Below are 27,722 nucleotides of genomic sequence, written 5' to 3' on the forward strand. Positions count from 1 at the left end.
TCCAAAACATAGCGGTTCCTATGTTCATGGGCCGGGCTACCAAGGGCAATGTTATAGTCCCCTTGGTCCTCAATCTGGAAAATGCACGCCCCATAAGCCTCGTGCAAAGACTTCATAAGTGTAGACATGCATATTATCGACCCAATAGCACCATGGGTCTTGTATCTCAGCGGGCATAGCAAGTCCAAGAACAAATGCTAGCAAGAACACGGTAATTTCCATTGGTTCATCGTCAATGTTGATGGAGAACACTTGTTCTCCATCCGGTCTCTCAAAGAAAATGCAATTATTATAAAAATAAGATGCAAGTCTTTGGAGAATAAAGTTCAAACCCGGTCTTACCATAAGAGGTTCCAACCAACATATGTGATCACCTCATGAAACCAAGCACCGTAAGTAGTGCTTTGGAACAAATCTTGAAAAGACTGTTCGGTATCAATGTTGGAGATGTCATCTCAAAATTACGCTTTGGGATAGCTGCGAATGATCCGGATACTACTGGCGAAAAAAACTGGAAAATTTCTGGTCCCGCAAAGTCGGTGGCCTAACCAGGGCGCGAAGTCGCGCTCTTTGTGTTTTGGAATTCCGGTAACTAGAGCGAAGTCGCTCAAGGAGCTGGGCGCGCTTATTAGTATTTTGGAATTCCGGTGTTTTAGCGCCGAAGTCGCTTGACTTGAAGCTGGCGCCTTCGACAAAATTTTTCTGTCGAAGTGTAGTAGTGGAAGTATACTACGGAGGCTAGGCCCGCTCGAGGTTGCGATTTCGCGAAAATGAAGTCGAAGCGTGGGAATGGCGGGTGTGAAAGGTGAGTGATGGAGTTTAGGTGTAGTGTGAGTTGTGAGGATAGTTTGTATCAAGTTTATATAGGTTTAAAGTTGCTAAAAAGGGATGAAAGTTGCAAAATATCCTAAAATTTATATTACTACACCATAATAGGATAATTTGCAACCCATTATCTTTTTATTTGATTTTATTAGAATGTACCTATTTAATCTGATTTCATCCTAAATGAAACGTTAATCATATTTAATGCCTAAACAACCATATTTTCATTTGAGTGAATTTCGAATTAATTTGCTAGGGTTATACAAAAAAATGCTTGAATTGATAAAAGTGTTACAAACTTGGGAAAAATTCAATATGAAAAAATTGAAATATAAAAATAACTTTTTATTTTCTTTCATTTCTCTCTACCACTTCCATTATTTTTCGCGGAAATAAAACCTAATTTTCAATAAATTCAATCAAAGTAAATAAAACAACAAAAAGTAAAAAACAAGGTAATAATCTTTCATTTTCTTTCTAGTTTTTTCATTCCTTTCTTGATTTAAACCACCGTTTCATTTTACATTATTACTAGTTAGTTTTTTTACTATTAATAGAAACTCTCATGAAATCATCTCTTCGAGTTCGATTACTAGTCTTCTTTGTTTATAAGCAATGTACTAGTTTGTGATGATGAGTTCCACTTTTTGGGTTGGGCTTTTTCTTTCTACTTTGATTTGCAAATGTAAAAGGAATTTAATCATTCGAGGAAGGGTTTATTCAAATTTGAAGAGGGTTCTTATAATTTTAATTGTCTAAAAGTTAGAGGATTTTTCCGTCATGAATCTTGTGTGAACTATGAAGGCATTCGCATCAAAGCAGTCACGTTCATCTCATCCTGGAGCTATTTTCCTCCTCCTCTTTTTTCTTTGTCTTTGCCTTTCCTTTTGTTATTTTTATTTTTTTTTCAAAAGGAAACATATTGTACACTCCTTTCGATTTGAAATCCACGTGGTGCGGGGTAATATAAATATTTCGCGTGTTACATCTTCAAAGATGAGTGTAACACGATTAACTCTAGAACAACTCTTAAGTTTAATCTTATATACAACTCACGGTTTGGAAAAAAACTCTTGTTGTAAATAAAGGCCATAGTCATAAGGTAGAGGATATATAATGTAAGGAGGGTCGAACAAAGCAAATTTTCCGGATGTCTCCCTTGCAAATTAATTACAAGGAAAAAAGTTATTTATGGTTTTGCATTAGCAATGGGATTTGTCTTCATGCTTGTTTCCTATCTCTCCGTAACTAAGTAAGAAGACAGGTAAAATAAAAACTCTATCACCATATTATGTCTTGTTGATATCTTAAAAATAGTAATGCACTTTAAGTTTCACAAAAAGGTTACAAAGAGTTTCTTTCGGGCACTTAATACTCTGCATACATTTCCATCACATTCTCTTCCTCCATACATCCCCCCAATCCAAATCTGAAAATGTAGATCATTCCGGAAGCATCTTTGGTGGTAGAAGGCGATTAACATCTTCGACCCAATCTCTAGACATATGGGATCCATTCCAAGACTTCCCACTTTCTCCATAAAGCTCGAAATGGTTCTCAAATGAAACAACCCAATTGCGCTCGGTATAATTGGCGGAAGGAAAGCCATCATGTGTTTTGGAATGGACTGAAAAAGGAAGGTTTAAAATGGAAGTTGAAGGTGGTGGTTTGATTAGTGGAGAAAGAAGCAAAGAGAAGGAAGAAAAAGAATGACAAATGGCATCGCGTGGGTGGTGGTGGCGATTTTGGTGGCGATTTAGTAAAAAGAACCAAATTTTGATTTTTTGTTTGTTTCTCATGTACTATTGTTACTTTTCCATGTTTTAAAATGGTAAAAGATGGTTCTTTGGTTTTAGTTTTGAAGAGCTTTTAGCTTGCAAAACTTGATGGTGCCATGGATGTGAGTTTATGGTATTTCTTTTAATTTTTATTTTTGTTAAAGTTTTGAGCTTTCATACTTGCGGAATGGCTGGTTAAATGTTTGATTTTGTGACCTTTGTGTAAATTGATGGCTGTCTCGTAGCTCTGCTTTGTATGAACTTGAGTTGTTACCCATTACCATCATTCATATTTTGATTTTTTGATTTTTTCAATTTCAAATCAAAAATGTTACGTTTGTTCGGTCCGATTTTTGCGAATGAGATATGGAAATGATGGAATGGAATTTCCTGCAATGATCCATAAAACACTCTATTTCGACTTAGGATGACATCGAGATAATGGAAAACGCCTCGCTTAGATATGCATGACTCTTGTTGGTTATCTTGAACAATGCGGATAATAGCAAATTAATAGATTATGTCAATCGGCAGGGGGGGCATAAATGGTGTGCTAGTGGTTGTTTTAGTTAGTTTAGTTAGTGTCTTAGAAATGGGTTTAAACATTTTTTAGTTAGTGTCCCCACCCCAAACAAAGTTTTTTACTTGGTATCTAAGAAATTTTTTTTTGATGGGTCTTTTGGTGTAAAATTGAACATGGTGGTTTTACTATGTTTATTTTTATTTATTATTATATTTTTATTTTATTTTTAGGAGGAAAAACAATGGCATTAAAGACATAATTCACACCATTTAGAAACATACTCAAAAATCCGAGAAAAACATGCAAGACTTGGAAGGCTTCTGAACTATGTGAACCGTGGACTTAGGATCTGTCACTTACAGCCACACACTCCATAGGAGGGCCGGTTACCTTAATGGTGCACTTGGCAATATATTAAAGTTTATTTGAATTGCACAAACACAGAAATTGAGTCGTTTAAATGAATATTATCGAGATATTTTATCTATAAAACATAGCAAGTATGGACATCGGAGTTGATCATATATCAACAACCTGAAATAGTTGTGGATCATTCCATATATAAATATCTGAAAAAAACATATCAAACACAATCAAGCACCATTTAATTTCAATAATTTATGTTGCGTGCAACTCCATAGTGGAATGAAAGGGCATGATGATTATACTATTGTGTAACCTATCATGCATTTTATTATTTTGGTATTTTTGAATAGTAATTGTTCTAGTAAATAAGTGTGGAAAAGTGAATGGGTGTGGAGGGTTGTATGGTGGATATGGATTTGTTGTTGATTTTTGGTTTGTACCAAATGAGGATGTGGTTTTATCCACGAACTCATTCATTGTGTGTGTAACTTCTTTGAAAATGAAGGTATCAAATAGTTTGTCCATACAATTATCTGTTTGCTAGGAGGATTTAAGAAAAATTATGAAGCTAGGGAGAAACAAAAGGATCGAGTGCAAGTGTATGATTTGAATTCCTAGGAAGTGGAATCGAGGTGGATGTTTTGCAAGTTAGTTCTTGATAGGGTAAAATTGCCATTTGAATCTTCCGTTTTATCAAATTCCTCATATAGATTTTAATATCCACATTACTATGGTAGTCCTTTACATCTTTGAGAAAATATTCTATCCCTTCCTTCAAAATAATGTGTATCGATCTAGTGTAGGGATGAAAATGTTGGAGTCTCACACTTTCCAAAGGAAAGAATTTTGGGCATATGACTATCGGGGAACCGTGTTGTAAAAATAATCTCGAGCAATTGTTGATCATGCTAACCTCTCCATCCATAGGCAATCGTAAGCTTGATCCTTTCTTTCAAAAAACATTGATCGGGATGTGCAAGATGGCAAAAAAAGACATGCACATTGAACCATCAAAGGAGGAAAAAATAAACCCGTAACCTTGGTGAAAAAACGCCCTAGAATGATTTGATCAGTCGGTGTTATTTTTTATTTTATTTTATTTTTCGAGGACTACAAAATCAACCCGGAGAAAGTAGAAAACCAACTTTGAAGCACATTTTCGACGGTAGGTTTAATATCACTTTTACTTTTGCAGCGTCATTGAAACTAGATTTGCATCATGTCTAGACCCATAAATGTCTATACAAATAAAATGGGAGTAAGTTAACACTGAGCCCCTCTGCGGAAGCTGCGGTCGTATCTATAGTTTTCTGGTAAGGTGCATTATCTGAATGAAGCAACCCAGGTCCAAATACTTAACAATGGGCTTATATGAGTTTGAAGTTTGAACTATCTTTATAGCGAAGTTAAAAAAGTGTTGCTAATAATTTTCTTCGATTTTCAAATGGGTTCTCAAAAGATGATAAGACATCTACAAATATGTTAAACTTTTCAAATTTTTAAAATGGACTTGCAAATAGATATCAAAATATCAAAACCGAAATTTCAAAAATTGATAGAAAAAAATTATGATTAAGAGAAATGCTTAAATTTCGAAGATGGATCTATATCATCTATTCATGATTTTTATTTACGGCTTTTGTGTTATAGTTTAAAATTTTTACCAGATAGTTTTAACCGTTGCCAAAGTTGTATGTTATTTTAAAAAAATAATTTACCGTATTCCTACTCCTATTATAAAGTCTTTTCAAATTTAGTAGTAATTTAAAAAATAATCTCATTTTTTGCTCTTATATACCAATTCATTATAATGCTTTAGTGTCATAGGAGTAATAAAGTTTGATGATCTTTTGGTTATCACAGGGGTCCATATTTTCACTTACGGTTCAAATCAAATTTGAACTTTGGTATAGCGGTATACACAAAGCTATATAGCAAATAAGGATAATAACCCCAAATTATCTCATACTCCGGACATCGTTGTCATTTGAAATAAAATCGGCATTTGGAGTTAGAAACCTTTTCAAAAATAAACAAAATCCAACTTATTTTCTTTCCCTTTTGTCTAAGTTATAATGAAATGAATTTGGCTTTCACTTTACAATGGTTGGTTAATGGCATTGGCAAGTCAACCATTATCATAATGCTCCCCATTTTCGGGAACTTTTCTAACCTAGTTCCGTAACACTTTTCCGTTTCCCCGCGCAAATTTTGTAACTAGATGGTTATTGTTTTCTGGCGCCTTTCGGCATTGAATACCATTAATTTTAGATTTCTAGGATAATTTGAAAAATATTAAGCCAAAGCTGTGCTCTATTTAAAGATACAAATGCCTTTAATTTTTTTTTGTTACCGATGGGAAAAAAAAATGTTTCAAAATTTGTTAAATTCTCTTTGGTTATAAGGATTGGACAATGAGGTTTAATATGCCATAGAGGTGAGATAGCCTAGCGACTAATCCAATAACCCGTGGGGTTTGGGGCTTTTGGAAAGGAATGCTATTTAACAAAACTATATGGAAATCTTTCTCAAGATAATGAAAATATAATGGTTTTTGATAATTCATTCCATGAGAAATACAACATAGAATGCATCGGTTAGAAAACCATAGTCTTGTTTTCTCAACAACCTTGTTGAATAGATCAACAATAAAGTTATGTTTCATGCATTAGTGCATTACAAATAGGCAAAAGATAGTACAAAGATGGACAAAGGGCCCCAAGATGGATTTTGTAATTTTGGGTGTTCTTGGGATCACTGAGAGCTAGAACATTTTTCCAATAAATTCCTGGGGGATATGAAAGCATCCTATGGAAATTTAAAGAATAAATCATCTAGGGTGTCTAATATAAGTGACCGGGGAAGAAAAAATAATGGACTCTAGTTTTTGGATGTTCCCTTAAGCCCTTTTGGGTCTACTAATAAAGTATTTGCTAGGTTTTGGTTTTGTATTGGTGGGGATTATTAGTAAAGTCTTGTTAGAAATAAGGTAGGTGTCAATATCACTACCCTAAAAAAAATCAAATGGGTTCAACTTAACATTTGGAAAGGTGTATTGGTTGTTTTAGTTAGTTTAGTTAGTGTTTTGAAGTTAGAATCGCTAGGTTTTTGGGTTTATCTTTCCTGATTAAATACATTCATGATAAAAACTGCTTTCGAACACGGTTGAACCTATATTATATGTTGGTTTTCTTGCTTTGATTTATACTCGGTGGGGGAAAATTTGGTAAAGTTGCAAAGGGATAGCGGATTTTAAAACCCCACATCTTCTTTGATGAGCCTTCAATCCATCTTGTAAGTCTATCCTAATGAGAAAGATATAGTATACTTGAGAGGTTTCCATATTTATGTGCCATCCATATCATATTTTTTTTTGCTTTTAAAGAATAATAATAAATTTAGAAGCTCTATAATGCAAAATCTACTTCAATGTTCAAAATAATGAAAAATTGCCTTGGATGTCTTGAATTTTATGGCTTTTAAGTTTTGTCGGTCCTTTTAATTTGTTTGTTTCTTTTATGGCTTAAAATTTGTCACTCTTATTCTTATTTTAATTTTAATCCTTTGTAAAACTGAAAATATGGTGGTAAATCAACATTTTCCATTATGAAAAACCTCTTATTTTCAAATAAAATTCATTATCGACAAATGGACAATGTTCTACCGATTTTACATTTTGGTATTTAGTAGTAGGATGGTCCTACCCGGTAAAATTCTTGAATTTTGTAGTTTCTTAGTAAGACACTATTTAAGATAATATTTCTTCATGGTGCCACTCATTTGTTATCATTTGTTATCTCTCCGCGGAAACTTTTATTTGTCTTATTTTTTGGTACATTCGATTGGCGGAGCTAGGGGGCCCAAAGGTACCCTCAACTTCGACCAACCGCTGGCGTACCCTCAACTCGACCACCCCCGCGGTACCCTCAACTCGACCAAAATAAAAATAAATAGTTATGAGTTAATTACAAAAGGGCGCAAGTGAAGAAACAAAAACTAGAGTCCATCATGCATTTGTTTGTCAGGAATTGGGATGATTTAGTTGGCTGAAATGTCCATGAAGATTTCCTATCCAGCTCACGGAGGAAGAGTGGTGGAAAATTGTGATAGGTAGTGATCCCAAGAACACGCCATGGAGTTATCACAATGGCGGATCTTGGCCAGGTGAGTTTGTCCATCTTTCCTAGCAATCTTTTTTGCCTACTTTTGTTGCACTATGGCAAAACATATATGTTTGCTTGATATTGTTGATTATCATGTAGAGCAATGTTGGATTACGATGTTCAGTTATGCATTCCTTATGTTGTATTCAGTCACTTGAATGAACACGAAAACCATCACCAATTATATATCAAACTCGACGTGAATTCCATATGTTTATTTAAGTGTATTCCTTTTCAGCAAATAATTTATTGGATTAGTCGTTGTTGTATATGATCTCGCTTCTATACCTATTATGTTTGTCTTTCCTTATATTTGTTTCTCAAATTTTGGATTCATCTTTTTTTTCCAATCGCAAATTTGGCTTCATTAGATAGTTTACAGTTTTGGCTTAATATTTTCTTTAGCTTTGTCATATTTGTGCAATGTAAGATTATAACCATCTAGTTCTTGAAATTTGCAATTGGGGGGAAGGATGCATTTGTCTTTGTGTAGGGTGTTTAGGAAAAGTGACGGGGCGAAAATGGGGAGCATTATGGTGCGCCTTTGATTGAGGAAGAGTGGGATGATAATAATGTTGTGTTTTCGAAAAGTGAATTTGATCATGATTGCACTTTGGATGGATTTGATGAATATGTTCAAGCCACGGTGAGTTTGGATTTTGTTTATTTTGAATGTGTTTCTGTTTTTCTGCATTTTGTTGTCAAGTGGTATGTCCGTATGAGATCTTATTATTTGGGGTTATTTGGTGGTTCGAGGGTATATAGCTTTGTGTATACCGTTGTAGATGATGATGTTGTGATGAATTTGATTTGAATGAAAAGTGGAAATAGGTGTTGTGATAGCAGTTTGATCACAAAACTTTATTACTCCTAGGGAACTGATATTAATGTGTTATACCACCAAATTGGTTTAGCTGGTCTCGCTACAAAAATGAGATTATTTTTTTTAAATTAACTAACAAATTTGCAACGCTTTATAACCGTTACAAACGAATTTTAAATTATTTTTTTTTAAATTAACTAACAACTTTGCAACGGTTAAAAACCGTTGGTAAAAATTTTAACAAATTACCAACGCTTAAAAAGCGTTTGTGAAATTTCTGTTTGCAACGCTTTGAATTTCTGTTTGCAACGTTTTTTAAGCGTTGGAAATTTCTGTTTGCAACGCTTTGAATTTCTGTTTGCAACGCTTTTTAAGCGTTGGAAATTTCTGTTTGCAACGCTTTGAATTTCTATTTGCAACGCTTTTTAAGCGTTGGAAATTTTTATTTGCAACGCTTTTACCGACGCCATATTTGCAACGCTTAAAAAGCGTTGCAAAAATTATTAGCAACGCTTTTTTGCCGTTGCAAATAGCCTGTTATGGTGTAGTGTTGTATGAAGGTGTCGAGGCGATCCGGTTGTGTGGGTGTAGTAGTCACGGGTGGTATGACTGGAACTATTTCACGTGAATTATTTATAGGTGGATTCTGATAATTATTATTGACCGGAACGATACCTCTATTAGCATTATAATTATTATAATTACCTTGACCTTGTCGTAGTTGCACTTGGTTGTTATAATTATTAAAATTACCCTGACCCTGTCCTTGTCGTAGTGGAGCTTGGTTAAAGCTGTGCATTGGCCTAACATATTGATTATTGTACCCTTGAGGTGTGACTTGTTGGTTATTTCTCCAACCGAAGTTGGGATTTTGTCTCCAAGGGGCGTTAGGTTCACTATTAATGGAAGAAGCCTGTTCATAGGCTATAGGACAGTGGGAGTCGGGATGCTCAAGACTCCAACAGAAACTACATGGATTTGAATTTACATTCATGACGGGGATAGGCTTTTGTTGTACAGAAATGGCCTCTACCTTTTAGTGAGTGATTCGATTAGAGTTTTAAGCTCGAATCGTGTTTAATTTCAAACATACCCGGCGCCTTAAGCTGTTGAAGAAGAACTAGCCGAAGGGGGATATCATCACTACCCCAATTATTATTTCGCTTTTAGTTTGGTCTTCTAAAATTTATAAGCCTCCGAGGCTCCTTTACTTAAGAAACTACCCCATTCATTATGTCAAGGACTTCTTTATGGTGATGTTGAAGTCCTTTGAAAAAGGCAACGAACTAACGTGTCTTTTGCTAGGTTATGGTGTGGACACTCTATAAGCAGATCGGTGAAACGATTCCAAGCCTCGAAAATGATTCATGAGGATTTTGTCGAAAGAAATGAATCTTGGAAAGCATCTCATCCGTCTTTAGGGGTGGGTAAAATGTTCCATAAACGGTTGAACAAGTTTAGCCCACGAGTCCTGAATTAATTAGGCTTTGGGCGGTTAACCAAGACGCCTTTATCGGCTAAGGTGAAAGGGAATACCCTTAATTTAATTTGTTCGTACCAACCGTAGGATGGTGGAATGTTGTTAAGACTTGTTCAATCCTACACATGTGCTGATAAGGTTTTTCATGGTCTAAACCATGAAAACGGGTAACAAATTAAAAATATTTGGAGGGATTCTGAAATCCCCCGCTGGGTCTGCTAGAACGATGCAAGATTTGGGGCTATCGCTCAAGGCTTTGTAGAAGTCCGAGAGAGGAGTCTCTCTTTCTTCCCCCATTATATCGGTGGTGTGTGTAAAAATAGTAGCTAGAGGTGTAGTGTGTGGTATACTAGATAGACTTGTTTGTTGTTTGTTGTTGTGTATTTACGTTAGGTGTTTTGTTCTACCGGACCTTAATCTCATGCAAGACTAAGTCGAGCTTAACTAAACATGCAACACTCCAAACAATTCGATAAACTAGTATAAAACTCTAACAGGAGATCGCGAGGTGTGGAAGAAAGGAATACCGATTGTGTCCTTGCTTCGGCTTATGAATAGCGTCTTGTTTACGCTTTGTTCGGTGTATATAGCAGTTTAGAACACGAAAAATATGAAAGAGCAAAGTTCGAATCAAACCGTCGAAATCCGAAAATTTTAAACATGCGCTTCGGCCTTCGCATAGAAGCGGCCTTCGGCTTTCGAGCTATTTTCAATTTACGTTGTTTTAAGGGTATGGTCAAGCTCCATATGGGGGTGGTCGGCTCGGTCCAAGAACATAGGGTGGGTGGCTCGAGGAGATGAGGAGGCCTTCGGTGTAAATTTTGCTCGAATTTTTCAACTCTAAAAATGGACGACCCCGGTATGATTCAAACAAGGGTGGGTGGGTGAAATGGGACTTTAAAAACAGTACTAACACTATGAAAACAATACGAAAGTGAACTAAGATGGCAGCGGCGCCATTTGATAAACCTAAAATGAGTAGTTTACCTACGAAATGAACTATGAATTCAAAACGTAAGTAAACTAAAACTAGACTTGTGAGCCTTTGTTTATCAAAGATATTTTCTACTCTCGATCAATAGACGATATAGTGGAGTAGAGTGATTCGTTCCACTCTTAGTCCTTCCGTATGCTTGTTTTCTAGTCTCAATACTCTACTTAAAGTCAATGAGCTTTTACGGGGGCAACTAGACTACGATGCAACTACCCCAATGAAATGCAACTAGTCGATTATCGTGACAACTAAGGGAATGCTACGTTGATTCGATGATAAGGAGTTAGAGGGGATTGATTCCACCTTAACTCAACTTAATCCACTAGCTTAAGAAGTCGTCAGTAATCGAATTGAACTGCTACACGTAACAATCGGTTCTTCCTAATCCCTAATTACACATGGCATTTCTACCAATTTATAACTAGCATGTGAACAATTAAACCCATTCTCATGGTGAACTAATTATTTACGGCGTGGAATAGAAATTACGACGACTTCTATGTTAAACGGAATCAAGCTTTCATCAAGGCTTCTCAACCCCCCTCTAATGGAGGTTTAGCCTTGAATCATTCCAATCATTTCCATTTAGATTAAAACTAAACATAATATAAAGCATTGAAATTTACTTAATTAAACAATAATGGAATCTAATTAATAACTAAGAATTGAATAGTAACAAGAATTGAATTTAGATCTAATAAATTGTAAATGACAAAACGAAATTGATAAAGGACACTACTTTATTGATCTAATCAAATGAAGAACAAGATCCAAAGGTTTAATCTAATAAAGGATTTGAAACTAATTAAATAAAACAATTAAATCTAGATCTAGAAGCTATTTTAATGGCTACTTTCTATTCTAAGCTATCTACCTAACCTAACTGCCATTGACTGCCATTAACACTGAGTCAAGCTTTTGTTTTATACATCCAGATCCAAAAATCGTGCATGGGCTTGGAGCCATGTTTTGGGCGAGAATCAGGCCCAAAACCCAATTCTTTTCGATCCAAAAGGCCCTCTCGGCTGCAGTTGGCTTCCACAGACTTTTCGTCCACTTTTGCTCCTCTGATTGGGTCAAGGCTTGGACCATTGCAAAGCTCTTTTCCGAGCCGGTCGTTTTGACATAAGGTAGGCCTCATTCGGAGGTCCGAGTCCAAAGATATGGCATTCGGAAGTTCTCACTGACTTTTGCTCCTTTATCTCGCTAAAGTGGCACATTTCTGCACATAATGGACTTTGAAGCCTGAAATGCATAAAAACACGTAATCAGTATTAACTCTTACTTATTATTCACATAATTGGTCTAACAGTATGATTATTAAGGGTTTAAAACTACAGTTTTGGGCTCTTATCAGTGAGCTATGATCCACAACTTGCCTCACACACTTGAACTTCCCTAGGCAATTAAAACTTTAATCTATTGGTAAGTATTAAACTTAAACCAAGTTTAACTCAAGTTCACCATAAGAAATCAATCAAAAACCAAGTTTTTTTTTGTCCACTAACTATTACAAACAAGTTCCACTGTTTTCTCCTACTCTATTACAAAATCCGGGCTCGGAGTACAACTTCTTGTCACAAAGGAACTGGACTATAAAAAAATTGCACACACGTCTGTTGAGGTGGTCGGGCGGTTGAGCTCGCCCGCCGACGCCAGTGGACGGCGGTCGTCTTTCGCCTGTTTGATAACCCCTCTCCACCTTTGTTGTCCCACAACCTGTTTTACAAAAAAGTGTCTCAGTACAGAGAAACAATAATAAAAAAATGACGAAAAAAAAATAGAAATGGAAAGATGAGAATGATGCTCCCTTCTTAGATTCTCAACCAATCACTCTCACTCCTTCAATCCCCGGCAGCGTCGCCATTTGAAGTTTTAATATTGTAGTGAGTATACTTCAAAAGAGTTTAGAAGTTAAGGTACATCCTAAATTGTTTAGAGTTTGAGTGAGGGAGATAGAAAAAGAAAGGTAAACTCTTGAATCTTAGAATGGTTCTAAGAAAATGAACTTGAAAGCTTTGATTGTAGATTAAAATGACTTGAAAACATGAAAGGAAGATTAAATAAAACATTGAAATGATAATATATAGATTAAAACATTGAAATAAAACAAGCAAACAAAATGAAGATTGAAACAAAAAACAAGTAACAAGTTGATTGAAATAAAGGGAATGAAATAACAAGAAATTAAAAACATGAAATCAAAAAACAGGACAAGAAATTAAACAAACCAAATGGTTTGGATCTTAAGACAATGGATGAGTTCTCTTTCCTTTGTTTTTTATTTATATACCCCTACTTTTGCCATTTACAGATTTTCCCTCATCCATTTTAAACATGACACCTCACCCTTTTCACTTTTGCTTTTGCTTTATGGGTGCCTTTTTGACCAAAATAGGTTTAAGGATAAGTTTTTATAATTTGAAATAAAGGCCTCCATCTTTGGTATTCTGATTTGAGTCCTTTGAATGTTGACTTTGACCGTTGACTTTGACTGGTTGACTTTGACTTTTTTAGTACTTTTCCATAGCAGCTACTGGTCTTCATAATAAACGTGATTAAGGCTCTTTTTGGTGTTAAGATGCAACTTTTATGATAAGTGGTCTGAAATACTCCTTAACCTGAAAAAGGCAGTAAAAGCTATGAGTTGTCTTTTCGTTAAACGTAAGAGGGACTGTAATGCAGCAATATACTGGTAATAAAATGCACATTTGAGAACTGATCACGTGTCCATCTTCTTCTACCTTCTTCCTCGCTCTTACCTGCAACACTTAAACTTAAGAGAGATATCGACTATTATGTTGATATCTCTGTTTATCCATGAAATCACGGGCTGAAATATTGGCTTGACGATATTTTCCCACGACATCGCCCCCTCTCGAAACCTTAAAATTTCAAACTTGAAATTTTGAATATTTCAAGAATTAACCGTAAAAAACTGTTTTGAATCTCAAAAAAATTAAAAATTTTAAATAATTAAGCAGTTAGTATTGGAAATGAAAAGTCAGGCCCAACATCGCGAGTATAAAAACTCGCTGTCACTTTCTGTCTCTTAACTTATTCATACTTGAAGACACAAAAAACCCCACCGCCATTAAAAAAAAACTCTAAAGCTTCCGCCTGAATTGTCTTTTTGGACAATACAAAACTGGAAAGCTACCCCAACCTCTGCAAAGAACAAACAGGTTAGAACACAAGTCTTGTCATGCATGCTACTAACATAATTTACTGTCAAACTCTTTGTTCAACGAGTTTTATGTTTTTAGGGTAAGGATCTATACTCAAAATATTATGCTTACCGATACTATCTTAGCTTTTAGGGATTTTGAAATTTATGTTTTTACTTGTTTCAGTATAGTTAGGAGAAAAACTTGTGGTAATTTTAGACGAACTTCCTCTATGCACTTCTGGCTTCGAATTCGAGGTTGCATGAATTGTCTTCGGATTCCGCCTCTAAGAACGCCATCGCCACTACCTCGAAACTTCAATGCGTGCATGTACTATAAATAATGTAATATATGATTGTATTGAAGATAAAGATAGTAGTACCGATAGGAAATATAGTTTTAATTCTAAATTTATTGTTTCTAATGATACCAAAATGTCGAGTGAAGATACCGATTTCGACGTAAGTGCCCACTCTTCCTCCTCAGTGTTGACATCTCAAAGGGGCATTCAGAATGAACAAACCTAGGAGATTAACCATGTCATTGAGGGCTTGCCCTATCATCCATTTGCCACTCTGAGCTCTGAATCTGAGCGTGACATTGTTGAAGATACTAGCAAATGGCAATATAGGCTTAATCATTGCTTCCCAAAGAGACCAAATCTAGCCTTGGTTTGATCGAGCTGCTTACCAAATACGGAACACCATTCAGCTTTGACACTATGTTGGAGTGAGGAGAGATACAAAATTCCAAAGTGGCGATATTGGTTCCATCATTGTCACTGTTGGTCAAATAGCTAGTTGCAGGCTTGAGGTTCCTTTGACTGACCTTGATCGTGAAGTCTTAAATCATCTCGATATCTCTTCTGGCTAAGGCATGGGCAACTTCTGGAGGTTAATGCATATTTGTAATTATTACAATGCTCACCTATCTGCCGATGTGTATAGAGCTAGAAGTATTAATTAAGTTAGCTGATATCATGAACCATTCATTATACCTTTGTCGAGGGTACATTGAAAAGAACGATTGATCTCGAAAAATATACTGGTTACTTTTGCCCCTAAGAAACGAAACAAAAATGGTCTGGTAGGCATTATAAGAGAAAATTAAGATAGCAATAGAAACTGGCCGCTCTATCCCATCATAGTGTCTACACAATGGGAATATATCGATGTCGATGCCACGCTGCCCTTGAGGCACAGAGTTTTCAACCTTGTAGGTTCGTTAAGTAATCATAATTTATTTTTGATATGTTATATCAGTTTCTCCCTCTGATTCAATTTCGCCTTTTCCTATGTTGCCAGTTCATAAACCTGCTACTTCAAAAATCCTTAGGAATTCATCTAGAGTTCTTGAGTTTCTGAAAGGGACTGAAAAAGAAATAATCACGAGGACTGGTGCTGGTGCTGGTGCTTACGGGAATCCAACTTATATGCTTGTCTTGGAGGATATTAAAAATTATCTTGCACCTTTATACGTCCTTAAAAGTGGTGTCTTAAAATTGGATCAGCACCAAGGTCCTAAAAAAAACCCTGATGCTCCCGTCCAAGGTTCCTTACAACCTTGTTCTTCTAATACTTTTAGAAAAAAAAAATCTTTAGAACTTCCTCATAAAGTTCCCCAATGTTATTTTGATTATGTAAATAATGGTCTCATCATGACTCAAGATCTTTTCCCCAAAATTAAGCAAGAGATTCCTGATTTTTATAATTATGCTCTTCTGCAAGATGTGTTTGATCACCATTCCCTGCTTTATACATATATGTCTGCTAGAATGAGCACTGGTTTGAGTGGTTTTTAGGCTGCCCAAGGGCCAGCTGGAGGTAAATATATATCTTTGAAAGCTCCTGCTCAAGATAAGGAAACTTACTCTGTTGCTGAGCTGAATAAGAGGAAAAGAAAACAATCTTCCGATACCAATGCTACCACTACGGTTCCTCCAACCGCTACTACTTCAGTACCAATGACTCGCCAACCTTCTTCTTCTCGACCCACTACCGCATCTTCTGTGCATTTCGAGCCTCAACTTTATCTTGATAAACCTCATAAAGTTTCCACCCAGGGCCGGCTCAACCCCCTAGCAAAATAGGCAGCTGCTTAGGGCCCCGCAGCCCAAGGGGCCCCAATATAATTCATCCCAATGCTTTCTTTTCAGTCTACAATCGTTTTTCTTGCCCTTATTTAAGGGTTAGATAACGTACATTGGAATCTATGAAATAATGTTAGATAACCATTTGTTTCCCTTGCCTTCTCCAACGTTTCTCTCGCGTTCTCTGACCAAAAAAATTCCTCGCATCCATTGGCATTTGGCGTTCTCTAACCAAAAAAATTCCTCGCATCCATTGGCATTTGAACTTTGCCTAGGGCCCCTGATTGTCTTGAGCCGCCCCTGTTTCCACCTCTGCCTCTCTTTTTGCTGACACACCGATACTCGGGCTTGGTCAGGTTCTTGTGACTAATACTATTCTTCCCCGAGATAGATCCATGATGGCGAAGTTGTCGGTGCACGAACGCTTCAACATCATCTGTGATTCGTTTGAAAAGGTATGTTTCCACCTGCCATCTGTGCTGTATAAACCCTTATAATTGTTTCCCAATTTTCCTAAATAGTTATTATCCAATTTTTCTTACTTCAGCTGAAGGTTGCTGCTGTGGCTCAGTTCGATGTCGATATGGCCTCGTTTGGTCAATTTAGAAAAAATAATGAAATTTTATAGAAAACACTTGAGGGGGAGAAGAAATGTAGTGCCCTTCTGACTACCCAATTGGCAGCTGCTGAGAGGACCAAGAAACCAGCTATTGATGAGTCTCAAAAATTGGCTGCCGAGAAAATTGGCCTGCTGAAACAGATGGAGGGTACTTTGCAAAAAATAAAGGCAGATCATGAGAGGGAAAAAACACGTATTATAGCCGATGCCGATGCTGAGCGGGCTACAACCATTTCCCAAATGGAATACTGTGTTGAAGTTATGAAAAGCTTTAGAACTCATCTACCCTAGGAACTGATTGAAAAATAAACTGAATGCTGGTGATGATGATTCTGTTTCTGAAGCTGGAGATGAAGAAAGTGGGATGAGGTTGTCGAAGTCGACGCATCAACCAATACCGATACCACTGAACCAACCAATCCCGAGGCAGTAACCATTGATCCTGAGCTAATACAAGTTGGCCGTGATCTTGCCGAGGTCGATGCTGCTATGCACATCAATCTAAGCAGTAATCTTTTGTTGAAACTTGTAATGTTGAAAGTTGTATTGTTCATACAATGTTGGGGTTATTTTTGAAACACTTTTTTACTTGCTTTTGGAATATGAAACTCATCTTTCCTTCATCTTTACTTTGAAAAAATTTCTTAATATTTATACTTATGCAGTTTATATTTTGCTGAAAATTGCTGATTTGGATACTACCATAACATATAATTAATAGTGTGAATCGGTACTTAACCGATATACTTGTTTTGAAAAAAAAATTAATAATAAAAAATAAAAATAAAAAATAAATCCTCGATTTCGATATTACCATAATGAACAAATAATAGCAATTGGTACTTAGCGTATTTTACTTGTTTGAAAAGAAATCTTCGATTTTGATACTATCATAATAGACATTCATATCAATTAGTACTTAACAAAATTTACTTGTTGGAAAAAAAATCTTTGATTTCGATACTACCCTAACTAAAAAAATAGTATCAATTTATACTTAACATATATATATTTGTTTGAAAAGAAATCTTCGATTTCGATGCTCCCATAAAAGACAAATAGTATCAATTGGTACTTAACATATTTTGCTTGTTTGAAAAGAAATCTTTGATTTCGATACTACCATAACAAATAAATAGTATAAATTGGTACTTACTATATTTAATTATTTGACAAAATATTTGGATTTCAATACTACTCACACAGAAAGATAATATTAATTGTAATACATATCAAGATAACTATACAAATACCTAGAGTTTTCGCCATTGACCTGGTATCAAGATAAGTCTACATATACCATGGTCTTCTTTCTTTGGCTTGGTATTGAGATAATTCTACATATACCAGGGTCTTTGTTCATTGACCTGGTATCGAGATAATTCTACAGATACCAGGATCTTTCATACCTTGATATTCGGAAAGTGATTAACAATGCATTATCATGAGGCAACATAACCTTTGATAAATCATCTGGTACAAACATTGTCGCCCCTAGAATGCTGGTCGACACCAGACTAGGATTTACCGAGATAGGCTCAATGTTGACTTCTAGAACCTCCTTTACTGTCGAAATTTTCCTTATCTTATCTCTGATGATCTTCTTCTGAGGTATCACTCCTTTGTGGCTTTTCATGTACGTATTGTAGCCGTTACTTCTGGTTGAACATCAGCTCTAAACTCTCGAAGCTTTCCATCCTTCATCAACCTGTCAATCTCTTTCAACAACTGCATACATTTGTTTGTCTCATGATTTTTTATTTTGGGATACTGGCAATAAGGTTTGCCTTCCCGTTCTTTGGGAATATACTGTGGGTATCTTATATAATCTTCATTCCCCACCCTTCTTAATATATCTTCGGGTGTTGTATTGATAGTCACAAAATTCTTTGGATCCAATTCTTCTTGTAGTGTCCTCTCATACTTCCTTCTTTGTGGAGGTGGATTATATATTTGTTCTTGCATAATCATCATAAGATCTCCTCTTATCTGGTTTCGAATACTCTCGATCTCGAGTATCATTTTCCTTCATTCCTGAGTCTGATACTTGAAGCACGATTTGAACAATAACTGCTTGGATTCTTTCCTCTACTCCAATGTCCCTTTCAGTTTTGTCATATAATTCTTGCAGACTTTTAACATCCTTGCGCAGCAAGTATTTATGCATATCCGATGTTGGAACTAGACCAGTTTGGAAGGCCATGACTACCGTCATCTTGGATTTGTCTAGCTTTTCCACTGACTGTGCTTCTGCCTTGAAGCGGGCCCAATTTTTTTATTGATCAGTAATGGCGGTTACAAAATCTCTTTTTTTCTCTGTTTTACAAGTTTTTGGTGGAGAAGAACATAATGATCTTCTCTCTTCGGATTCGATCATTATATAGTCTTCCTTCTTCACTGATGTCCAATTATTTACTGACGCGTGTCCATCTTCTTCTACCTTCTTCTTCTGTTCCCGTTCTTACCTGCAACACTTAAACTTAAGAGAGATATCGACTATTATGTCGACATCTCGATTTATTCATGAAATCACAGGCTGAAATATTGGCTTGACAGTATTTACCCACGGTAGATAAGTTGATTGGTTTCTCTGTTGTCCAAATGGCATCTCTATATGGGAGCAAATAACCATGTTGTTTAAATCATTTTTAACTAACCGCCTTGGACCATTTAAGCTTTCTTTTATCTAAAAGTTCACTTTACATGAAAAGTTGAAAACTTATTTGAGCCATAGATAGGGTAACTAACTCGTTTATGTTCAAATTCCACATGACCTGGTCACACAATGTCCTTCACACAAAAATTTGAGAGTAAGCCAGAGACTAAACATAGTAAAGCCAGATTTTACCATATGGAAACTCTCCCCTTTAAATACATTCATACCCATAAATACATTAAACTTAAACTTCTTGTACGAACTAAAAATTTCATTATACCATGGCACCGAAAAAGGTTTTGTTACTATGCATTGCTTCATTGATTATCTTTTCCCTTTCATTTCACGCAACAAATGCCTCAACGTTCACACAGGGTACTGGCGCGATTCCAAAGGATGTCCTTATACCTTGCGATGGTGAATGTCCAGATGCTAAACCTGCCAAACCTACAGGAAATGGTTTCAAACCACATCTCCAACCTAAGAAGGATTAACAACGACAAATAAAACGAGCTAAGAGGAAATTCTGAAGAAAAAAAGATGAATGGGATAATATGTCAATTTTTACTTTCTTATTTCTAGTGGCCGGGGTTTGTAACTCTTTTATCCTTACATTTTTTTTTTCTGTACGAATAAAATTCCTCCTTCTAATACACTTGTTAATTGCATATAAATGGATTGATCCCTTTTTTCTTCCTGTCAAACTTATTATATGTCAAATTTATTCTCCCATGCCATTATCATCTTTGAGAATATTTCGACCAATGTGTCGACAGATTACATGGGATATTTTGATGACGATTCTGGACATTACGATATGTATCAAAAACTTTCGCGTCACGGGTATTTGTACAAAACCATGAGGGGTTTTAAGACATTTGACTCCAACCTTCCATACTTGCCGAGAAACTCTCTGCATTGAAACATTTGTTCGTTCATGTTTAAATGAAACCAGTAGCAGTTTTCATATTCACAATCACAAGTACTATTTTGATAATCTTGTTTTTCCAATCAAGCCCAACTCCTCAAAAAAATACGATGATGGCTCCAAGTTTTGTACTTTGGCTTCATGGTTTGGGTGATTCAGGCCCTGCAAATGAACCAATCAAGACTTTTTTTACTTCTCCTGAGTTTAGAAACACTAGTTGGTCTTTCCCATCTGCCCCTACTGTTACTGTTCCTATTAGTAAGTTTCATTGAGTTTTTTATTATTTTTCATGTTTTTTTTTTCTTACTTGATACAACACCAGAATATACTCTGGAATTGGAACCTTTAATGTTGATGAGAGCACTGTTTATTTATGCGGATGGAACCAACTATTGTTCTAACAAACTCCAATTATTAGCATAAATACCCTAAGGGTGTTTTTGACATTCCCTTTGCCTTGTTGTGCTTATAACAATTTTAGACACAAGTCATTCAGGATTTTATCATTTCTCTCCCACTTGATAATGCATGTACCCCCATGCTTTCGGTAGCAACTAGCTATGCTGCATCATTACCTTAATCCCATTACAATTTCCATGCAATACTAGTATTGTATACTGTCAACAAGGAAGTGTTACATTACATATGTTGAGTTATCTTAATGAGGTTATTATGTAGTGTTTTCAACTGCTTGCTATTCCGTTCTTATACGTATGCCTCATTCTGTAGATGGTGGTGTAATGCCTTCTTGGTTTGACATTCACGAGATACCAATTACCGTTGTAAGTCGTGCTTTCCTTCTTAGTTCATTAGTTTTGTTTCCTTTGACATTTATGTTTTAGTAGTGTTACGTAAATACTTCAAGTTTCTTTTGAATTTTACTGTAGAACTATGCAAAAAAGACAGAGACTTGTGTCTTTTTCCCATCACTTAATATGAGGTTAAAATCTGGAATTTGGGATATATTCGTTTTAGTCAACATTTATATGCTTAACATTCTGAGTCATCTTTCTTACAATGTTTCCATTGTTTTATTTGGTGAATGTGGTGCACTGTGTATACACAGTCGTAGTGTTGTGAAATTGAATGTGGAAACAAACTTCAAGGATACTCAGTTGACTTTAGGGTTAAGTTGTTTACTTCATCTTAAACATAACGTAAAACATTTCTTAAAGAAACAAACCCTCAAATCTCATTAAATCTCCAAAACTCAAATATGCAATACAAGTCAACTGGGCCTTGTATATTGTTTATGAATGTTTACTTGCAAGTCAAGTACCATATTCAAACTAAGGAACTAGGAGACTAGGAAATAAATGGATTAAAACGGACTAATTAGCAGGTGATTGCTCACATGTTCATCAGTTCTTATTGCAACAGGAATCATTATTCTCTGGTGATTTAGTGCATGTCATCTAGGTCGAAATGTCTTGTACTGCTAGTAGAGGGTAGGATCAAGCTTCTGATAGAGAGAATCCAAAACAAAAATTCTCCTAATAGGGGTGATGTCACGGCATCTAGCCAAGTATCGACCATAGTCCTTGGCAAGTAAAAGTAGAAAGAAAACTCGAAAATGGCAATGTAGTGGAAGATAAGGATGATTTAAATAACGCACTGAGGCTTAAGTTTCAAGGCACATCTCGCGCCTTTCGCGACCAGGGCGTGCGCCTTGAGGCTTAAGCTTTGGGATAATTGGGCTCATGCGTTGATCCTGCCCAATACCAACAAATTTGGACTTTATATTTTCAGTTTTTTGTTTGTTTATGTTTCTTAAAGGATAAAAACAAGTTTGTTTTGTCCATCAAAACTTTCTATTACTCAAACCCTATTTTTCCTCTTCCATTTATTTCCACCTAGGGAGGTCAAATCTCTTCAGATTCTGATGCCATGGCTTTCTATGTTCTTCTAAAGACAATGATTCGTCAATTGTACCAAGAAACAAAAGTTTATTATTCTCTTTGTGATATTTGAATATGTGATTATTTATGGGGTTTTGGCTCTTTCTCTTTATTTTTTTTCATACATGGAGCACAAGTTGCACAACCGCGTCTGCCACAAGATAAAACCTTTGGCCCCTATAACTTTCATTTATTTTTTATAGCCCCAATGATTTTCATATATGCTTTAGTAATTTTGTTCAAATGGCATATTGTTTCTCATTTTATGGATTTAGTGCTATGTTTTGTAGGTTATTTAAGCCTTTTATTTGTTTATTCATTTTTAAGTTTTTATTGAGACTTACACGGTTCCACCTCTGAGGCTCACGAAGGCTTGGTGCCTTAAGGTTGTTATGTTTTTGCAAAAACAAGATGGAAGTCCACAACATGGAAATAATGGGAAACTCCAGCTGGTGTATCAAACTTATTAGCTATGGGTCCACAACACTATACAACTGAAAATGGCCAAATGGGCCGGTTGGCCACAGTTGGAATTTGGAGGCACGGCTTTGTCGCCGTTCCTTCATTAATGAACCAGAATCAGATTTCCAAATTGAAAGAAATGTTTGATACTTGTCTTCATCAGCTTTGTAGGTTGACATAGATCTGTGTGAGGCATTGCTGAATATCATTATGAATTGCAGTGATGCAGGTAGCAAAGTCTTAAGTAGAGGAACAAACACGGTCTGTATGCCAATAGGAGCAAGTCCATGCGAAGTAATAGAGGACACGCCAGTGCTGTGCAGTTAAATCGCTACTCAGTCGGGGATTAATCGGTATTAATCAGGCGATTTTTTAGAACACTATATTTCTTTACAAATACCTATTAAATATATTTATCATTGAAATACCAACATAATAGAGCCAATTAAGAACCCAATCAATCAATAAACAATCAAAATACTCAATGAACTAAAATAAATATGATTTAAGTGTAGAACTTTAAAGAATCGAGGGTTGATCGAATCAGCGAAATGTCGAGTTCGATGTTTAACAGTGAAATAGTGAACATAATTACTCGGTGACAATTTAACTACCCAGCGCCAGTGACAATTATAAACATAGACCACAACCAAATCCTATGCAGCTGTTCGGCATGAGAGAGAACAAGATTGAGAATTCCAACCTTCTGTTGACAACGTCAGTGTGAATGTCAATCTTCAGAGAAGTTGGAGAGTGCTCTCTAGAAGTTCCCCAAAGGTCTTTCAAAAAATAACTGGTAAACTTAACATCATTCAAGGGTGACTCTATGGGATACGATGCAATCAGATAACCTCTCAGAACTTGGAAGTAAAGATGTGCAATTTGGGATGCATCAGAGGTTTTCTTACATGGTACAAAGGGAGCCGTTTTCGAGAACATATCTACTACAATGGAGATGGAGGTTAGTCTCTCATTAGTAGGTAGAATTCATACTACAAAATCCATTGAGACATCCAACCACGCCACCACGGTCAGAATAAAGACTGAAGTATTTATCTGAAATGGAAACAACAGGCATGGAGTGTGACTAATAAATGTGATGGGTCTGGTTGAGGGTGTCTGTCACACAATTAGGGTTCCTGGGTCCGTATTGAAGGTGGAGGCTGAAGTACTCTGAGATGCCGAAAGCATTTGGAGCGTCAACCAGAACCCTTTTGTTGACCGTTAAGAGAGAACCTCATAATCTGATCTAATCATAAACTCCCCCCAGAAAGCTAACTGAGTCGACTAATAAATAACATTTGTTCAATTAAAAATAGAGTTTCTCCGTATGAAGAACATCCAGGATGAGCTCAAGATGTTGTAGATGTTTATCTCTGACTTTTGACTTGCTGTAAGTGGGCAGACTTGTTCCGGTATAGCTGCAGGATCTCAGTCATTAGCCGCGTGAAAGTAAATGAGGCATTGGAGAGTGCAAATGTACGTGCGTTTTTGTATATGTCATCCTTCGTCATAAGAGTCGTTTTTCATTCATATCTTGGTCGCAGATTAATTTGGTGATGCCCAGTACGCAGGTTTAATTTCAAATTTTTTTTTGGTCCATGCAGAGAATCTAACAATATCTTCTAAACTCGATTCACATAAGCCAAGTCCTAGCCTTTTTTTTTTCCTTTTGCAGTGAAAAGGGATGGAACGAAGAAATGAAACATGCCAAGTCCCATCTTCGTGCATGATTCCTGAACATATCAATCTAGTGCAGCAGGCCTTTCCGTGAATACGAGGACAGTTTATTCCCAATTGTAATCCGTATCCAGTAGTCCTTTTATACTCAGATTTCATTTGTTTAGCAGAGCGTAACCAATATTCTTATGTATTCTTGTGCATGATGGACGTTAATAATCTTCTTGATGGTTAACATTATCTTGAATAGAGTTCATTCTGGGTGATCTGCTTAAATAATCCTCTAACTCGTTAGAGGGTTTAATTTGTTAGTTGACATTTTCAAATTTAAATTACGAAGCGTGTATGGTCTTTTAGAAATTAGATTTCTGTATTCAATCTTGCCTTCAGTTGTCACTTTTCTTGAGTGGGATAATAAGATTTCCTCAATTGTTATTAGGCATCTCCAAAAAATGAAAGTGGTGTACTCAAGGCAGTTCAAAAGGTTCATGCAATGATAGACAAGGAGGTAGCTGCTGGCACAGATCCTGAAAAAATATTCATCTGTGGGTTCAGCCAAGGAGGTAAAATTTTGTGCCTTCACCTGAATTTATTTATTTTCTGCTTGTATAGTTTTCACTGTTTCACAGTAGTGGCTAGTTGATTTGTTGAGTTTGGCAGGTGCCCTGACCTTGGCTAGTGTGTTGCTGTACCCCAAGAAGCTAGGTGGAGGTGCAGTGTTTAGTGGATGGGTTCCTGTTGGTCCGTCTATTATCGAAAGTATCGCACCCGATGCAAAGAAGGTAAAATTACTCCTTTCGATTCGATCTGTGACAAATAGCTTTTATGATTCCTGCGAATTTCTACATTTCTCTTTTCTTTGCTTCTTTTTCTGTGTTAAATAAGTAATTCAATGAGCCTGAATCAAATCTATATTTTGTTTGGAACAATGATAAGGACATATATAGATGGCTAGTGCAGGGGAGAATGTGAGATTGGTGTGATAAATCGTCTTAAGAAAGCAAAACACATATCTAAGCACATATTAAAATAGTTTATTCAACATATTATATGTAATAAAATACCGAAGAATTTAACAAGTATAGAAAACATTTCCCACAGCTATTTAATTTGCATGATCGTTTTTAAATTGATAGTTGTATATTTTAGGGAGAATGAAAATAAATGTCCCTTTTTAGTCCTTCTGCCTACATAACTTTCAGCATAAATGTGTCATTCTGCACAAACTAAGGTGCATATAGGAATTATCTAAACTCTTATTTGGTAAGAACATATTTGGTAATATTTTTGTATCATTTTCATAAAGTGGTAGGGAAACTGGGCAAGAATAAGTGTGATAGGGAAAAATGCAACTTCAATGGTGCATTTTCAGATCAGCAAAGGGACCCCACTTGAATCAAGAAACTTACTGGCGCTCCACTTGAAGTGTCATGCCGTCAATCAAATGCAGTGTCCTACACTTAAAAGGTGTTAATATACTGAGAAAGACACTTGCGCTCAATTTCAAGTGTCCCACAGTCAATCATGTGGTGGTCGTGCAGAAGACGGACCGTTACTCAATCATGTGGTGTGTGGTGCAGAAGACGGTCTGTTACATGCACCATTGAAGGTGGTTTTTCAGCAAAGTCAACATAAAAGTAATGCTAATGAAATTGCACCATTGGAGATGCTCTTAGGATTACCCATTGTAGTCGGTTCTTAACTTCTCATGACGGGACCTCACTACTGTACTACTGTCCTGTTCAGATTTTCCTCCTTGGGTTTTTGGATCTGAAACCATTGAAGTACATGCCTCACTAACCTTTCGGTGAGACCACGAAGTTATTTTAGGATAAGTATATTAGCTGTTGGGTTCTCTATGGAAATTAGAATATGCTATGGCCAATTTCTCTATATACTATATAACAGGAATGCGTTACATTTCACACACACTTTTGTCAGTGTCACCTGCTATGTAATCCCCAGTTATTTTCTTAAGTATATTGTAGTAAACAAAAGGCCGAAACTAACTTAGGCCGTATCCTCTCTCCAGACTTTCTTCTTCATTAGCAATGACATATATTCACTTCAACCTTATAGAAAGTGTCTGGCAGACTGATCAACACAAAACTTGAACGAGTGTCCTATAAGCGCATCTACATTATCTCATGCACTACAGGTTGTCTGAAACAAAACTTCCTCCAAATGGAGTGTCCTTGTTCTCTTATCTATAAGAGAATAATTGTGTAATTTCATTCTATTGAAGCAGTATGCTCTACATAATATGTCTTCCTACTGCAGTCTCTCAGGGATCTGATTATCTCTGTTTTCATGAGATTGTTTGCATGCATGACATTTAGTTCATATATGTGCAGACACCTATTTTGTGGTCCCATGGTATAGCAGACAGCACTGTATTGTTTGAAGCAGGACAAGCAGGTCCTCCTTTTCTACAAGAAGTTGGCATAAGTTGTGAGTTTAAGGTAATTTATCAGGATTTCACTAAACACTATTCACTTTAAAATATTGCCTATTCTTGAAACATCCTTTTTTATATATTGTAGGCCTACCCAAATCTTGGTCATTCAATTAGCACAGAAGAGATGCAGTTGCTGGAGTCGTGGATCAAGACACGTCTCAAGAGTTCTTCGTGAATTGTGTAGGGCAATGGGTGCTTTATACATAGAACATTTCTATGAGACTATCCGAAATACTATCTACAACAAATGGAAATTTTATTTTCTTCAATTTTTTGTTGATATTTATATCCTCTTCGTTATCATTTTCCTTGTCTTGAGATGTATTACCTTCGAAGATGTCTGTGCCAATTTTGTGATATTCAGATATACTAAATATAGAACATAGAGTTCTCTCATAACAGATGCCACACTAACCTACAGTGCTCATCCGTTTTTATTCTTTCTTCTGGTGTCTGTATTCTTTTGGTACAGTTCTCTGCTCTGAATTTACAACTGAACAAATCTTTCATTGTAGAAAGATATATTACGATTGCAAACAATTCATGGTTATATTGGAAATTTCATTGATCTTATGGTTTAAATTGCTTGATTGGAATGCCTGTTTATTATGTTGTTTAGGAAATCCTGCACAGATTCTTTTGACATTATAGGGAGTTCTTCCTTGTTCTCTTGGGTTGTTTCCTTGTAAGTTGCACTGATACAAGTGAGGTTCTCACTTGTACTTGCTGTGCTTTTGCACTCCATTCTAATAAAAGTTTCTTATCAAACAAAAAAAAAAAAAAACTTTATACTTATTGTTCAAAGATTTTTGC

At 36.1% G+C, this 27,722-nt stretch overlaps 1 protein-coding gene and 1 long non-coding RNA gene across 2 annotated transcripts; both read left to right on the forward strand.

Moving 5' to 3' along the window:
* Positions 1 to 16,499: 16,499 nt before the first annotated feature.
* On the forward strand, positions 16,500 to 17,450 carry LOC147503590 (uncharacterized). The gene is made up of 2 exons (XR_015220213.1): positions 16,500 to 16,663; positions 16,756 to 17,450. It is a non-coding gene; the product is annotated as an uncharacterized LOC147503590 (long non-coding RNA).
* A 2,922-nt stretch (positions 17,451 to 20,372) lies between these two features.
* Positions 20,373 to 27,491, forward strand: LOC147503591 (putative carboxylesterase Os04g0669500). Its single transcript, XM_086556878.1, has 6 exons — positions 20,373 to 20,669; positions 21,141 to 21,193; positions 24,891 to 25,014; positions 25,112 to 25,233; positions 26,806 to 26,913; positions 26,995 to 27,491. Exons 1-6 carry the CDS (start codon positions 20,429 to 20,431, stop codon positions 27,082 to 27,084), a joined length of 738 nt encoding a protein of 245 aa, XP_086413004.1. The 5' UTR covers positions 20,373 to 20,428; the 3' UTR covers positions 27,085 to 27,491.
* Positions 27,492 to 27,722: the final 231 nt, after the last annotated feature.

This window comes from Coptis chinensis, chromosome 4 (genome assembly GCF_015680905.1).
Source record: "Coptis chinensis isolate HL-2020 chromosome 4, ASM1568090v1, whole genome shotgun sequence".
Lineage (NCBI taxonomy): Eukaryota > Viridiplantae > Streptophyta > Magnoliopsida > Ranunculales > Ranunculaceae > Coptis > Coptis chinensis.

Excerpts from the sequence above, each read along its gene's own strand:
- LOC147503591 (XM_086556878.1), top strand. The coding sequence starts at position 20,429 with ATGAAACCAGTAGCAGTTTTCATATTCACAATCACAAGTACTATTTTG. Across the intron at positions 21,194-24,890 it reads ACGAGATACCAATTACCGTT|GCATCTCCAAAAAATGAAAG; the intron begins GTAAGTCGTGCT and ends AATTGTTATTAG. Across the intron at positions 26,914-26,994 it reads GCATAAGTTGTGAGTTTAAG|GCCTACCCAAATCTTGGTCA; the intron begins GTAATTTATCAG and ends TATATATTGTAG.